The sequence below is a fragment of the Pristiophorus japonicus genome, chromosome 13 (assembly GCF_044704955.1).
Source record: "Pristiophorus japonicus isolate sPriJap1 chromosome 13, sPriJap1.hap1, whole genome shotgun sequence".
In the NCBI taxonomy this organism is placed as follows: domain Eukaryota; kingdom Metazoa; phylum Chordata; class Chondrichthyes; family Pristiophoridae; genus Pristiophorus; species Pristiophorus japonicus.
The window spans coordinates 153,428,319-153,444,425 of NC_091989.1; the positions used below are offsets into that span (position 1 = coordinate 153,428,319).

Genomic DNA, 16,107 nt, shown 5'->3' on the forward strand with positions numbered 1-16,107 from the left:
AAAGAGATGTTCAAATCGCTTTATAACTGTTGAGCAGGAGGTCCGTTCCTCTAATAACATGGCATGGACATCATCCCATTTCCAGTTTAGTTTTGCCAGCCAGTTTCTCCCCAGCAGTGTTGGGGGGTCTCCGGGGACAATCCACAGGGGAAGTCGGTTCACTGTCCCTTTGTGTGTGACAGAGAGCATGGCGCTGCCGAGGACTGGTACGATTTCTTTGGTATAGGTCCTTAGTGTGGTGTCGACCCTTGTGAGTTTTGGTCAGACTCTTTTATGCAGCCACAGTTGTTCAAATTGTTGAGCGCCCATAAGAGATTGACTCGCTCCCGTATCCAGCTCCATGTTGGCAGATATCCCGTTGAGTAGGACCCTCATCATTATAGGAGGCGTCCTACTGTAGGAGCAGCGGCCATTGATCGTGTTGACCTGCTGTACACTGGTGTCCCGGATACTGTCCCCACCATCTTCTGGTCCGCTTTCCGACCCTTCCGATTCGTATACATAGAAACATAGAAACATAGAAAATAGGTGCAGGAGCAGGCCATTCAGCCCTTCTAGCCTGCACCGCCATTCAATGAGTTCATGGCTGAACATGAAACTTCAGTACCCCCTTCCTGCTTTCTCGCCATAACCCTTGATCCCCCAAGTAGTAAGGACTTCATCTAACTCCCGAGCTACCGTTTTTTTGCACATGCGGGCCAAATGCCCTGTATATTCACAATTTCTGCTAACAGCCTGCTGAAATCGACATCCCCTTGACGAGTGCCCACCCCCACACCTCCAGCACAGACCTGTTCCATTGCTCAAAGAGTTCCCAAAGAATGAGCTGCGTCTGGCTGATCTCTCTTGAGCTTCTCTCAGTTTGTAGTTGATTGCTCGCATTATGGGTTGATGAGGTGTGAACGGCCGTTCCTGTGGCCCTTGATGGCTTCTGCCTGCTGTCGAGAGCCTGTTCTCCCAGTTTTGTCTGTGTGTAGCAGCTTGATGGCTTCTACCTGCTGTCGAGAGCATGTTCTCCCGGTTTTGTCTGTGTGTGGGGGTAGCAGCTTGTTTAGTGCTGTGAACTTCTTGTTCCGATATTTCGTTAGTTGTCGTATCTGCATTGTAAATCAACCTCGTTTCTTCTTCCCCTACCAAGAATGTCTGTGTAACCAGTGCTGCTGCCTTTAAGGTCAGGTTCTTGGTCTCTATGAGCTTTCGGAATATGCCTGCGTGGCCTATTCCTTCAATGAAAATGATTCTCAGCATTTCTCTCCTCAGTTTATCGGAGAACTCACATAAACTAGCCAACCTCCGAAGTTCCGCCACGAAGTCGGGTATGCTCTGGCCCACACAGCGTCTGTAGTTGTAGAACCTGTGTTTGGCCATCTGTAGGCTGCTCGCTGGCTTCAGGTGGTCTCTTACCAGTGTGCTCAATTCTTCAAACGACTTGCTTGCTGGTTTCTCGGGTGCCAACAGATCCTTCATGAAAGCGTATGTTTTCGAGCCACAGCTGGTCAAGAGATGGGCTCGTCTCTTGTCTGCCTTATCGTTGCCTAACCAGTCTTTGGTTACAAAGCTTTGCTGGAGCCTTTCTATAAAGTCCTCCCAATTGTCTCCCGCATTGTACTTTTCATCTGATCCGTTGTTCGCCATTCTGTAGATTCTGTAATCCCGTAACCCGTCGCCACTGTAAAGTCCTGTCCCCTCAGTACAGATTCACACGAGGCATGTAGTGAAGTCAAGGTCACTCTGGACCTGCACCTTTTCACAGCTCTGGAATGCTGCACTTGCCTGAGACCTGTCCTTATATACCTGTCTCTTGCAAGTGCACCCCTGGTGGTAAGGTATGCTGGTGGTTACAGGTCATATCTTATTACAGTCATGTATAGCATGTTAGGATACAGTTATATATAATAATGTAAGATACATGACAAGTTAGTAGTGATCTCTGAGGAAGGATCTTCGACCTGAAACGTTAACTCGACACAGATGCTGCCTGACCCGCTGAGATTTCCAGCATTTTCTGTTTTTAATTTATTATAGTAGTAATCTCGACTCTGGATAAGCAAAGTTGTGACTTTGAGCCCACTTCAGGATTTAAGAAAAGAATTTAAACTAACACCAGTACATTACTAAGGCAGAGCTGCTTTGTCAGAGTTGCTATCTGCAGGTAAGATGTTAAACTGAGGCCCCATCAGCCGACTCAGGCAGATAAAAAAGAACCTGCGCACAATTCGCAGAAGAGCTAGGAAGTTCTCCTGGTGTCCTCACCAACAGTTGTCCCTCAACTAACACCACCAAAAACAGAGTAACTAGCAGGTCTTTCATCTCAATTACGCTTTGTGGACCTAGTTTTTGTGCAAATTGGCTGCTGCATTTGCCTACATAATAACAGTGGCTGCACATCACGAGTAATTCTTTGGTGTGAAGCACTTTGGGATGTCCTGACGACATGATAAACCAACACAAATTCTTGCTTAAATTTCTTTCTGATTATATCTTGTACTTTTAAATCGTGATCAATATTAAGGCAAAAGATAGTTCAAGTTATATTCCCACTATTTAATAACAAACTCTAATATCTTCAATACAGTGGCAAAGCATTTATTTCAGAGAGAAGGAACGATTTGCAGAGGTCCTAACTTTCCTTTCGTATTGGGTGATCACCATGAAGAGGCATTGGCGAAGCCATGATGAAATCAGGGGCTCAGACAATCTTGCTCGGGTTCCTAAGAGGGTATGGAAACAGACATGAAAAATCCCTACACACACTGATCCTCCTAAAACAAATCTGGGGACTTTTGCTGGTGACAACTTGAAATATAATTAAAAATAAAAAGACAAGTTGCTGGAAATACACAGATCAGTCAGCATCCACAAGACGAAAAGACTGGTTACAACATTTTAGGTGTCAATTCTTCTTCAGGATGCTATTTAGTTGAAATATAATTAAGCTGCGGTATTGCATCCATGTTTTGGTATCTGTTTTGCCTTGTAATGTCAGACTTGGCAGTCTCCATGTATTATCCTTCCTGCAGTAGTTTTGCATTAATGGATCAATACAATTCAATGATACATCATTCACCTTGGCTGCTATTTGAAGAAACAGGAGTCTGCATCCTTGCTGTGACACCTGCTATGAGGTTATAACGATTTTAATTTTTCCCATTTAATGGTATAATCCAAGACCTTCCCTGTCAGTAACACATTAGTGGGAACTGAGGTTTTAAAGTTCTGAAGTAACATCAGCACCTTGTCGGCATTTAAGCAGATATGTTTCTCTTCTCTGAATATTAATTCTTCGGTGCATAGAATTGCCCTGACTGTAAATACCAATGACTCCAATACTGGCATAAGAACAACGAAAACCAAAAATCCCTCCCTTGTCCCCTCTTTCTAAGCTAAAAGTAGATAAAATTTTGCCTTTCAACATGATTGAACTTAAGATACTCTAATCCACCGAATAAAGTTTCAATGAGCACTGAACTTCTCCAGTAAGTAATGTGGCATTCTACCTAAGACAAGGCCTTTTCTGCATTCAGTCAATTTGAAACTTCGGCAAGAGGTTGGGCTGGTTGAACGTTCTTTCGAGAGTGGTCCTATGCTTACCGAAACCAACACTCCTGGAGGTTCTAGATGAGAGGAAGAGAGGCCGTAAGCCAGAGAACTGTTTCATTATTCCCTCCCTAGCCCCCTCTGCCTCTCTACCTCCCTCTCCTCCTTTAAGATCCTCCTTAAAACCCATCCTTTACCAAGCTTTTAATCACCCCTCCTAATATCTCCTCTTTGGCACAGTGTTTGTTTTTTCTCTGATTATGTCTCTGTGAAGCGCCTTGGGATTTTTTTGATGTTAAGGGTGCTATATAAATTCAAGTTGTTGTTAGTGGACTGTTTTCAGTCCTCTTACAATTATATGCGGTTTAAGTACTTTTGCCTGTATTCTTTTTTGATTCTGTGATTTATTTTTAATTGTAAATGCATTTGATCAGTGTTTTACAAAAAGCTTGGAGGACAGGAAGCTCCTTTTCTCATTAAGGTTCTCAAACACATCATTGACTCCAGCTGTGTACTTACCTTTCCCACATCTCCTTGTCTGAATCTCTTCATTCCAGGTTCCACCTGCCCAAAACACTAAGACTGCCCTAGTCACCATTACCAATGACATCCTCTATGGCTCTGATCACAATATGTTATCGCTCCTTAACCCCTCGTCAGTATTTGACATGGTTGATCGCACCATGCTTCTCCATTCTTCTCCTCCCTCCTGTGGTCACTCTCCTGACCGACCAGTGCAGCCAGCATGCCTCCAGCAATGGATTCTTCACTTTGGTCATCTTTGATATACCCCAAGGCTCGAGCTTTGAACTCCTCCTTTTTCTCATTTACATTCTGCCCCTTAGTGACATCATCTGTAGGCATAGGGTCAGTCATTAAGTGCACACTGACAACACCCAACTCTACATCTCCACTTCCCACCATCACACCTTACCTGTGTGTTATCAAACTGCCTGTTTGACAGGGAATCAGGGGCGAGCCAGACCAATTCCCAGCCAAACAAGTTCTTCTAATGAACTTCAGGGTTTATCACTTCAGGCTATTCTGCGGCGGGTTACTCACCTCCTGACTCCCCAAAGCCTTTCCATCATCTACAAGGCACAAGTCAGGAGTTTGATGGAATGTTCTCCACTTGCCTGGATGAGTTGCAGCTCCAACAACACTCAAGAAGCTCGACACCATCCTGGACAAAGCAGCCCGCTTGATTGGTACCCCATCCATTACTATCACTCCCTCCACACCAGCGCACCGTGGATGCAGTGTGTACCATTTACAAGATGCACTGCAACAGCTCGGCATAGCTTCTTCGGCAGCACCTCCCAAACCCACGACCTTTACCACCTAGAAGGACAGAGGCAGCAGGCGCATGGGAGCACCATCACCTGCAAGATGCCCTCCAAGTCACACACTATCCTGACTTGGAAACATATCGGTGTTCCTTTATCGTCGCTGGGTCAAAATCCTGGAACTCCCTCCCTAACAGCACTGTGGGAGTACCTTCACCACACGGACTGCAGCGGGTCAAGAAGGCAGCTCACCACCGGCTTCTCAAGGGCAATTAGGGATGGGCAATAAATGCTGGCCTCACCAGCAACGTCCACATCACGGAACAAATTTTTTTAAATCATTGCAAGATGTGTCAGAATCCTCAAATTAGTCAGTATTTAAGTAGCAAAATGTTCCTGAATATTACAAGCAGGTTTCTAAGTCAGTGTGCCCAGTAACTATAGACCACTGTGAAGTGCAATGATTCCTTTGCATGAAATATTTAACATTTTGTCGGATGGCTAAATGAGAATTCTACTGCTAATGGTTTAAATTGCAAATGAAAATACTCTCAAGTCAAAAGTCAATAGAATTTCAATCATTTTTTTCAAATTGTTAAATTATTTTACTGTACCAGTGCCCAGAGTTAAAATTAATAAGTTGCCATAGGACATCAGTAATTTAATTGGATTTACTGAAGCTTAGACATAAAGCTGTTGCAAATCTAGCACCTCTGACTCGAACTGTCTCCATAACAGCATTTGATGCAAGGCAGACTCGACAAGTCAGATCACATCACATGGAACGGCTCAAACACATTCAGCGCTCCCCTTCTACTTTCATATAACATTGGGGTAAATTTTCTGTTTTGAACATAAAGGAATTGGGAGCAATGCTTACCTGAGCTGAGTTGCACACAGCCATTTGCACAAGAGCACAAGATCATTACAGATGAGGAATGCCAATCGGCCCATCTTAATTCATCCATCTAGAAAATTCCTAATGTTCCCCCTATTGGAACATACAACTGTTTCTTAAATGATTCCAGGAATTTTGTCTCTTGAGCTCTGTCTAGAAGTCCATGCCATACATTGATCATCCTTTGTGTGAAGAAGCATTTCCTGATATCCATTTTAAAATTATCCTTTACTAATTTGAATCTGTGTCCCTAGTTCTACACCCACAGTGTAATTTAAAGTACACCCTTAACAATCGTATATCACTCTATAATTTCACCTCTTAGATACGTTCTTTCTAGGCTGGAATGCCCAAGTCTATCCATTCGTTCTTCATAACTCAGACCCTTGATACCAGCCAGGTGGCTCTTCTCTGCATTGCCTCCAGCACTTGAATGTCTCTCTTGTTTCTCAGCAACCAGAACTGGATGCCGCATTCAAGGTACAGTTTGACCAGAGCATTATAGTTGGATCATTACCCCCTCAGACTTATATTCTACTGCTGTGACTATATAGAGCAACACCCTTTCTTGCCTGCTGCACTACGTTGGTTGCACAAATTTAGTGTTGAATCTACTAAGTGTCAGTCTTGGCTCAGTGGTAGCTCTCTTTACCTCTTATTCAGACTTGAGACTTGAGCACCAAATCTAGATGGATTCTTCAGTGCAGTACTGAGGGAGTGCTGCACTGTCAGAGGTGCCATCCTTTGGATAAGACATGAAACTGAGGCTCCACCTGCCATCTCAGGTGGATGTAAAAAAATCCCAAGGCATTCTTTTGAAAAGAGTAGGGGAGTTCTCCCAGTGTCCTAGCCAATCTTTATCCCTCAACAAACATCATTAAAAGATAAATGATCTGATCATTACTGTATCTTAGTTCTGTTGTATGCAAATTAGCCGTAGGGTGTCATTTGACAAAAGTAGAAAAGTAACACTACCAACATCATTCATGGAGTATGTGTGTCTATTTTTCCTTCCTGTGGGCAACACTTTGCTGCATTAAATTTTATCTCCCATTGTTCTGCCCACTTGCATATTTTGTACAACTCATTTTGTGAATGCTGAGCAGTTTTTTCAGATCCATTAAGAATTGTGTTTAGAAAATCCAAACTCATTTCACAATAATACCTTTACTATCAGGATCAAGAGGGACGGAATTCTAGCTTCATTGTAAAGGCTAGATTAGAAGTCTGTTAATATCCATGGAAGTGATCTAAATTGGTTGTAATTAAATCATTGCAAGTGTATATTAACTTAAATGGGGCCTGACTAGCTGGAAAAATGACAGAGCTCAAGCTGCTTCTGGCCTGTTAGTTGAATTGATGATTAACCATGAAAAGCCTTCGGGCTCAATTTTCCCGTTATTTGCGCGTTTTTTTGGCGCAGTTTTTTCTGGCATATTTATTTTTTTCAAAGGTTCCCCCTGCGATCTGCACTGGCATAACTGAGTTAGTTACAATTTTTCTAGGTGAGTTTTTTTTTTTACGTAATAGGAGGCATTCCCTCATGTCTGCGCCAGTTTTCATAATTTTTTGCAGTTTGGCCAAAACATTTTCCTCCTAGGTCGGCGTATCTGGCCACTCCCGGCAAACCTTATGGTGAGAAAGCAGCACACATTGACAAATCGGCGCAGAAAGACCCCATTGTTTTTAATCGAAGATTTTGGAGGGAGTCAAGAACACTCTAATAATCAGTAATAATGTTCAACTTTTTTTACCTGTCAACGTAGTAAATGGAAGTTTCTGGGATTTCAGAAGTTTTCATTTTTTTCTGACTTACACGCCACCATCAAATGTCTTCAAGCAGGGCTGGAGGGTCATAGCTTTGGCCAGCAGTATCGGCCCCGCGCCCGGACACAGAGGCTCGGGGCTCGGCTAGAAAACAAGCCTGGGGCTGGGGGCCGGGGAGGAGAGAGAGATGTCAGCCAATCGGAAGTCTTCTGCACTGAGCTCAGGGAGTGAGGTGCCAATCGGAAGGCTTCTGTAGACAGCAATGAGTTTGGGACAGGAGTGGGGGGGGGGGAGAGGAGGGGAGAAGTTACAAGACTGCAATTGGTTGGGGGAGGGGGAAGGGAGGAGAAGTCACAAGACCTTAGAGAGAGAGAACAAAGCAATTGTCCTGCCTGCATTCCTGCACTTTTGAGCTTCTTGCAATGGTTAAATTTAACTATGGGGGCAATACTGACAATGCCATACCTTGTGCAAGCCTTCTGCATCATGGCACTACATAGGAGACAATCGATTCGACATCATCGCATGAGAAACATCAGAGCCCATAGGGTGCTGGGCAGGAGGCCTTATCCACCTCGGGTATATCGAGACAGGCGTTCGTACCTCCACCTGAGTGATGCAGACTGTGTCAGAAGGCTGCGTTTCTGCAAAGAAGTTGTAACTGAGATCTGTGAGTTGGTGAAAGCAGACCTGCAACCTAGAAGTGTCAGGAGGATTGCTTTGTCAGTTGAAGTGAAGGTTATAGCCGCACTTTCATTTTATGACCCCGGATCGTTTCAAGCTTCAACTGGGGATGTGTGCGCCATCTCTCTACATGCAACACATATCGACATTCAGCAGGTGACAGCTGCACAATATACCCAGAGGAATGACTAGATAAAGTTCCCCATGACCGCCCAGGCAATGCGTGACAGGGCTGTGGGCTTCTCCAGGATGGATGGCTTTCCAAAGGTACAGGGCTGCATTGATTGTACCCATATCGCCTTGCGATCACCTTTGTAGGATTCCGAGATATACAGGAACAGAAAAGGCTTCCATTCCATTAATAGAAAAATAGAAACATTGAAAATAGGTGCAGGAATAGGCCATTCGGCCCCTCGAGCCTGCACCACCATTCAATAAGATCATGGCTGATCATTCCCTCAGTACCCCTTTCCTGCTTTCTCTCCATACCCCTTGATCTCTTTAGCCGTAAGGGCCATATCTAACTCCCTCTTGAATATATCCAATGAACTGGCATCAACCACTCTCTGCGGTAGGGAATTCCACAGGTTAACAACTCTCTGAGAGAAGAAGTTTCTCCTCATCTCAGTCCTAAATGGCCTACCCCTTATCCTAAGACTGTGTCCCCTGGTTCTGGACTTCCTCATCATCGGGAACATTCTTCCCGCATCTAACCTGTCCAGTCCCGTCAGAATCTTATAAGTTTCTATGAGATCCCCCCTCATCCTTCTAAACTCCAGTGTATAAAGGCTCAGTTGATCCAGTCTCTCCTCATATGTCAGTTCAGCCATCCCGGGAATCAGTCTGGTGAACCTTCGCTGCACTCCTTCAATAGCAAGAACGTCCTTCCTCAGTTTAGGAGACCAAAACTGAACACAATATTCCGGGTGAGGCCTCACTAAGGCCCTGTACAACTGCAGTAAGACTTCCCTGCTCCTATACTCAAATCCCCTAGCTATGAAGGCCAACATATCATTTGCCTTCTTCACCGCCTGCTGTACCTGCATGCCAACTTTCAATGACTGATGAACCATGACACCCAGGTCTCATTGCACCTCCCCCTTTCCTAATCTGCCGCCATTCAGATAATATTCTGCCTTTGTGTTTTTGCCCCAAAGTGGATAACCTCACATTATACTGCATCTGCCATGCATTTCCCCATCACCTAACATGTCCAAGTCACCCTGCAGCCTTTTAGTGTCCTCCTCACAGCTCACACCACCACCCAGTTTAGTGTCATCTGCAAACTTGGAGATATTACACTCAATTCCTTCATCCAAATCATTGATGTATATTGTAAAGAGCTGGGGTCCCAGCACTGAGCCCTGCGGCACTCCACTAGTCACTGCCTGCCATTCTGAAAAGGACCGATTTATCCTGACTCTCTGCTTCCTGTCTGCCAACCAGTTCTCTATCCACATCAGTACATTACCCCCAATACCATGTGCTTTGATTTTGCACAACAATCTCTTGTGTGGGACCTTGTCAAAAGCCTTTTGAAAGTTCAAATACACTACATCCACTGGTTCTCCCTTGTCCATTCTACTAGTTACATCCTCAAAAAATTCCAGAAGATTTGTCAAGCATGATTTCCCTTTCATAAATCCATGCTGACTTGGACCGATCCTGTCTCTGCTTTCCAAATGCACTGCTATTTCATCCTTAATGATTGATTCCAACATTTTCCCCACTACTGATGTCAGGCTAACCGGTCTATAATTACCTGTTTTCTTTCTCCCTCCTTTTTTAAACAGTGGTGTTACATTAGCTACCCTCCAGTCCATAGGAACTGATCCAGAGTCGATAGACTGTTGGAAAATGATCACCAATGCATCCACTATTTCTATGGCCACTTCCTTAAGTACTCTGGGATGCAGACTATCAGGCCCCAGGGATTTATCAGGCTTCAATCCAATCAATTTCTCTAAAACAATTTCCCGCTTTATAAGGATATCCTTCAGTTCCTCCTTCTTACTAGACCCTCGGTCCCCTAGCATTTCCAGAAGGTTATTTGTGTCTTCCTTCATGAAAACAGAACCAAAGTATTTGTTTAACTGGTCCGCCATTTCTTTGTTCCCCATTATAAATTCAGCTGAATCTGACTGCAAGGGTCCGATGTTTGTTTTCACTAATCTTTTTCTCTTCACATATCTATAGAAGCTTTTCCAGTCAGTTTTTATGTTGCCAGCAAGCTTCGTCTTATACTCTATTTTCCCCCTCCTAATTAAACCTTTTATCCTCCTCTGCTGTATTACAAAATTCTCCCATATGCCCCTTCCTTGGATTTAACACTAACCTTAATTTCCCTTGTTAGCCACGGTTGAGCCACCTTCCCCGTTTTAGTTTTACTCCAGACAGGGATGTACAATTGTTGAAGTTCATCCATGTGATCTTTAAATGTTTGCTATTGTCTATCCACCGTCAACCCTTTAAGTATCACTCGCCAGTCTATTCTAGCCAATTCACGTCTCATACCATCGAAGTTACCTTTCCCCAAGTTCAGGACCCTAGTCTCTGAATTAACTGTGTCGCTCTCCATCTTAATGAAGAATTCTACCATATTATGGTCACTCTTCCCCAAGAGACCTTGCACAACAAGATTGTTAATTAGTCCTTTCTCATTACACATTACCCAGTCTAAAATGGCCAACCTTCTAGTTGGTTCCTCGACATATTGGTCTAGAAAACCATCCCTAATACACTCCAGGAAATCCTCCTCCACCACATTGCTACCAGTTTGGTTAGCCCAGTCAATATGTAGATTGAAGTCGCCCATGATAACTGCTGTACCTTTATTGCACGCATCCCTTATTTCCTGTTTGATACTGTCCCCATCCTCATTACTACTGTTTGGTGGTCTGTACACAACTCCCACCAGCGTTTTCTGCCCTTTGGTATTCCATAGCTCCACCCATACAGATTCCACATCATCCAGACTAATGTCCTTCCTTACAATTGCATTAATTTCCTCTTTAACCAGCAAGGCCACCCAACCTCCTTTTCCTTTCTGTATATCCTTCCTAAATGTTGAATACCCCTGGATGTTGAGTTCCCAGCCTTGGTCACCCTGGAGCCATGTCTCCATGATGCCAATTACATCATATCCATTAACTGCTATCTGCGCAGTTAATTCGTCCACCTTATTCCGAATACTCCTCGCATTGAGGCACAGAGCCTTCAGGCTTGTCTTTTTAACACCCTTTGCCCCTTTAGAATTTTTCTGTAATGTGGCCCTTTTTTCTTTTTGCCTTGGGTTTCTCTGGCCTCCACTTTTACTTTTCTTCTTTCTATCTTTTGCTTCTGCCCCCATTCTACTTCCCTCTGTCTCCCTGCATAGGTTCCCATCCCCCTGCCATATTAGTTTAACCCCTCCCCAATAGCACAAGCAAACACTCCCCCTAGGACATTGGTTCCGGTCCTGCCCAGGTGCAGACCGTCCGGTTTGTACTGGTCCCACCTCCCCCAGAACCGGTTCCAATGTCTCAGGAATTTGAATCCCTCCCTTCTGCACAACTCCTCAAGCCACGTATTCATCTGAGCTATCCAGCAATTCCTACTCTGACTAGCACGTGGCACTGGCAGCAATTCTGAGATTACTACTTTTAAGGTCCTACTTTTTAATATGCAGCTCATATGTGACGACATGCATTGCACCATGTCAGTCGATGCAAGATACCCTAGGAGCACCCATGATGCATTCATCCTACACGAGAGCGTTATATCTGCCATGTTTCAGTGGCAGCCAGAAGGATAGAGCTGGCTACTGGGAGACAAAGGGTATGGCTTCGCCACCTGGCCCCTACGCATTACCCGGATGGAAGCCGACTGGGATTACAACATGTCGCACATTGCGATGTGCAGCATAATAGAGAGGACCATTGGCATCTTGAAACAGCGTTTTCAATGCCTGGACCATTCCGGAGGCTACTTGCTATACTCCCCTGAGATCGTCAGCCAGTTCACAACTTAGCCATCATGAGGCAGCAACAGCTGGGAGGAGAAGACCCACCTGTGGTGAGAGTGGCTGATGATAATGATGAGGAAGATTCAGATGACGAGGAGGAGGAGAAGGAGGAGGAGGATGAGGAAGCCATTCAACTACCTGAACCCGGAGTACAATGGCAGAGGAGGGCGGGCCATCATGCTCCTTTAACGATTGCTATAGCCTTGCGCCAGCAGCTCATCTTCCTGAAGGCTCAGTGGCAACTATTCCACATGGACCATGTTTGCTGTTTGGACCTGTTAATGGCACAAATGATAGAAATTATTCTTGTTTACTTCAAAAGTTGTGTTAATAATCGAACAAATGATGAAAATGATTCTTGTTTACTCCAAAATATGTGTTAATAATGGAACAAATAATGTTAATGATTCAGTTTTAATGTAAAATATATTTTATTCAAAAGTTTAACAAACAGTTCTTTGTACTTAACTTAAATAAAATTATTCTTGTATCAAACTTTAAAGTTTTCAGTTACAATCACTTACAACCTCTAAAATCACTTAAAAACTTTAAGATCACTTACTAACTTTTAAACTCGTAAATTTACATAACTTACAAAAATCTTTTAATTTGAGAACAAGAGTTACAACAGTAACAACAATAATAACAACAAAAACAACAGCAGCAAAGAAAGGTTGCACCGATCTCTCCTCCACCTGATTCTAAGACTGCCCACCGCGCTTGTTCTGGGTGACTCCACCCCTGCCCGCAGGCAGTGGCACAGTGTTTCTGGGGTTGGTACCAAGCTTATTCTTTCTAAGATCTCAGGTAGTGTGCACCTGTTGGGGGGTGGGGGGGGGGTGGGGGCAGGGTGGTGCGGGGTGGTACGGGGTGGCAATGTGGAGAGCCCAGGCGGCAATGTGGAGAGCTTGGCTTGGGGCTCTTCAGAGGCTGGTGTGGGGATTGGAGTGGGAGTGACAGTTGATTTTGTCAATGGGCATGGGGTCTGGGCGTGTTCCCTTATTGCAGCAGCTAACTCCAACATGCCGTCTCTTATGCGCCCTGACAGTGTCTCAACGATCTGCAACATTCCCTCCCTCATGTTGAGCAAAACTGTCTCAACTACCTGTGACATTCCCTCCTTCATGTTCAGTGATAGTGTTTGCACCATCTCTGACATTCCCTCCCTGATGTTCACTGACAGAGCATCAGCTACCTATGACATTCCCTCCCTCATGGTCACTGACATCGTTCCATTTCTCGTGCGTTTGCTGTTACTTTTCCTGACAGTCCCACTACCTTGTCACCCATCCCACTGATGGTGTCCAGGAGTGAGCACGTTAGGTCAATGCTCTCCCCACTCATTGCCATCATCTGAAGCACATCTGTTAGATCCTGCACCTCAGGAGAGCGCGGTCGAGCTCTCCTTCCCCTCCTCCCCACGGGTATGGCTCACACCCCACCACTGGGACCCGCAGCCTGGGATGGTGGGGCCCTGGGTGTACCTCGCTGCACCACACCACTGGAACCCGCAGCCTGGGACGGTGGGGCCCTGGGTGTGCCTCACTGCACCCCACTGGGACCCGCAACCTCGGACATTCAGAGTCACACCACCACTCAAACCATTAGTCACGGAAGGGGCTGTCACCGCAATGTGCGGCACCTCCTCCAAAGTCAGTAAAACAGTGGGATCTTCATCCAGCTCCATTCCCTCCCCATTCCCCTCACCCCCATGTTCTTGGTCTGGAGGGTTGGATTCGAAGATGTTACCCTTTTCATGCTGGTCCTCGTCTGAATTTTCTTCTACATCGTCAGGGTCGGCCTCAAGTTCTGCAAAATATAACAGAACACAGACAAATGGTTAGCAGACGAGGAGGGGGCAGGATGGGTGGCATGAGTAGGCTCACACAGCACAGGCCAGGCAGCAGGCTGATTTGAAGGACCACGATGAATGATAGCATATTGCATCAACCGAAGCGTAGCCGATGGAGACATTCCCAGAAACCGAAGCATGGCTAGCCCGTGCAGTACTTAACATTTAGCAAAGCCAGACTGGAATTTGCAGAACTTGCCCTCTCCCTCGTGTGTGGGCCCAGCTTGTGCAGCGGTGGTTGCTTTTCTCCAGGCAGGACCCATCAAAGCAGCAACCCTCTCTCCCAAGGGTGTCAGTGGGTGCAGATTTGCCGGGCCTGCTCCTGTTTGAGTTCTTTCTCGTTTGTTGTGTGCCACTTTCCTCAGCAAAGATGAAAACATAACTTTTTAGAGAGGGTGTCTTTCTGCTGGGTGGGACATATACAGCTGATCACATTTACAATTGCAATTCAATTGAATAAATGAAAATATTACTTACACTAACTACTTGACCAAGGTCCTGCCACTTCTTTTTACACTGGCCTCCAGATCTCGTGGTGGTCACCATTGCACAGTAAACTTCTGCAACTTGGTTTCAGCGTTTCTTCATTTCTATGGGTGGAACTTTTATGTGACCTCTGCTGGTGTCCAGCTCCTGCCATCTGTTTTCAATCAAAGTAACTAGTACCTCCACTTCTTCCTGTAATAAATCCTTGGTCCTTGCACCGTGTTGCATCTTGTATTGCTGCAGCTCTGATTTTTCCAATGCTCTCACACAGCACCCCTTCTCACACACACAACTGGCTTATTAGAAATGGCCGATTGCCAACTCGGAGCTGTACTGCACACACGCGTCCATTGCAACGACATCAAAAACGTAACTTTTTTGTTGCGCATGCGCAGAAGGTGCAGCATCGTTTTTTCAGCGCAAACAGCAGGCTCCACCCCCACCTCCCCCCCCCCCCCCCAAGGCGATTGGACACGCTGCGCAGCATCAAATTCGAATTATAGATTGGGGAAACTTTGACAAAATATTTCTGCCACATTTCTGGCCTAGGAAAACAGGCGGAACTCTGGCAATATGCCAGAAAACCATCTTGGGCAAAATTGAGCTCATAGACTATTAGAAGTTTGTTCTGTTTGTTCTCTTCATAAATCAGCTAGTGGAAAAAAGCACGAATATATCTATATGTGCAATTATCTTTTGAAGTTTAGAAAATTCTAAAAGTTTAGAAATTTTTAAAATGTAATTCAGCTGGGATAATTTCTGTAAGTGCTGCTCTTTAATTGTTGAGAGGAATTGCTGCTTGTAGTGGGATAATATTCATACTTTACAGTTTTCCCTTCTCCCCTCCCCTCAGATCACCATGCTCTAAATTGATAAGATGGTAAGATGATCCACCTCTAAAGACACCGGAACTCCTTCATTTCCAGGCAACTTGTTCCAAGGGACACAAGTTATAACATTTAGGAGTTAGAAGGGAATTTATTCAGCCATTGGGTGATAGAGTTGTGGAATAAGTTACCTGGATATCATGAACAGTATAAGTGGGTTTAAGAGATAATTAGATGGAGATTTGGGATAGAGGGAGGCGGTGAGAAGGCAGAAGGATGGGATTGATCTATCAACAAGGGATTATTTTGCCAAATGGCCTTTTCCTGTTCCTAAAAATTATGGGGATGACTTTCTGCAGGTGTCAATCCAATCATCCACTGTAACTTTGGTAGAAGAGCTGCAGCCACCCCAGGAAACAGAAAATCACCCCTATGTTTATAGTATTATTTAAATGCAGGAAATAGCAAGATTTTTAATGTTAATGGAGATCTGCTAAAAGTTGCAAATAATGACTAGACATTTCTGTGGCCAGAAGTTTCCCTTTCTCAACGGGCAATTGAGATCAGTGCAATATCGTGGGGATGCCCTAGAGCGCTCTGATGTGACATCAACAAGCTCGCTAAGCAGCCAATCACAATGTAGAATTCTCACAGATAGGGGACCAGGCAGTGAACAAGTCCGTGAGTTCGGGGGAGAGTCCGTGAGTTCAGGAGTGAATCCGAGAGTTCGGGAGAGAGTCCGCGAGTACGGGAGAGAGTTCGGGAGA

General features: G+C 44.9%; 1 protein-coding gene across 1 annotated transcript in view; it reads right to left on the minus strand.

Moving 5' to 3' along the window:
* LOC139278203 (uncharacterized) overlaps positions 1-14,741 on the minus strand; it is a 57,354-nt gene extending 42,613 nt beyond the window's left edge. Inside the window, exons 1-2 of the mRNA XM_070896851.1 lie at positions 14,642-14,741; positions 13,883-13,984 (exon numbers count right to left, since the gene is read on the minus strand). Of these exons, the coding sequence (XP_070752952.1) occupies positions 13,883-13,984; positions 14,642-14,741 (202 nt within the window). The remainder of the gene's footprint in view (positions 1-13,882; positions 13,985-14,641) is intronic.
* Positions 14,742-16,107: the final 1,366 nt, after the last annotated feature.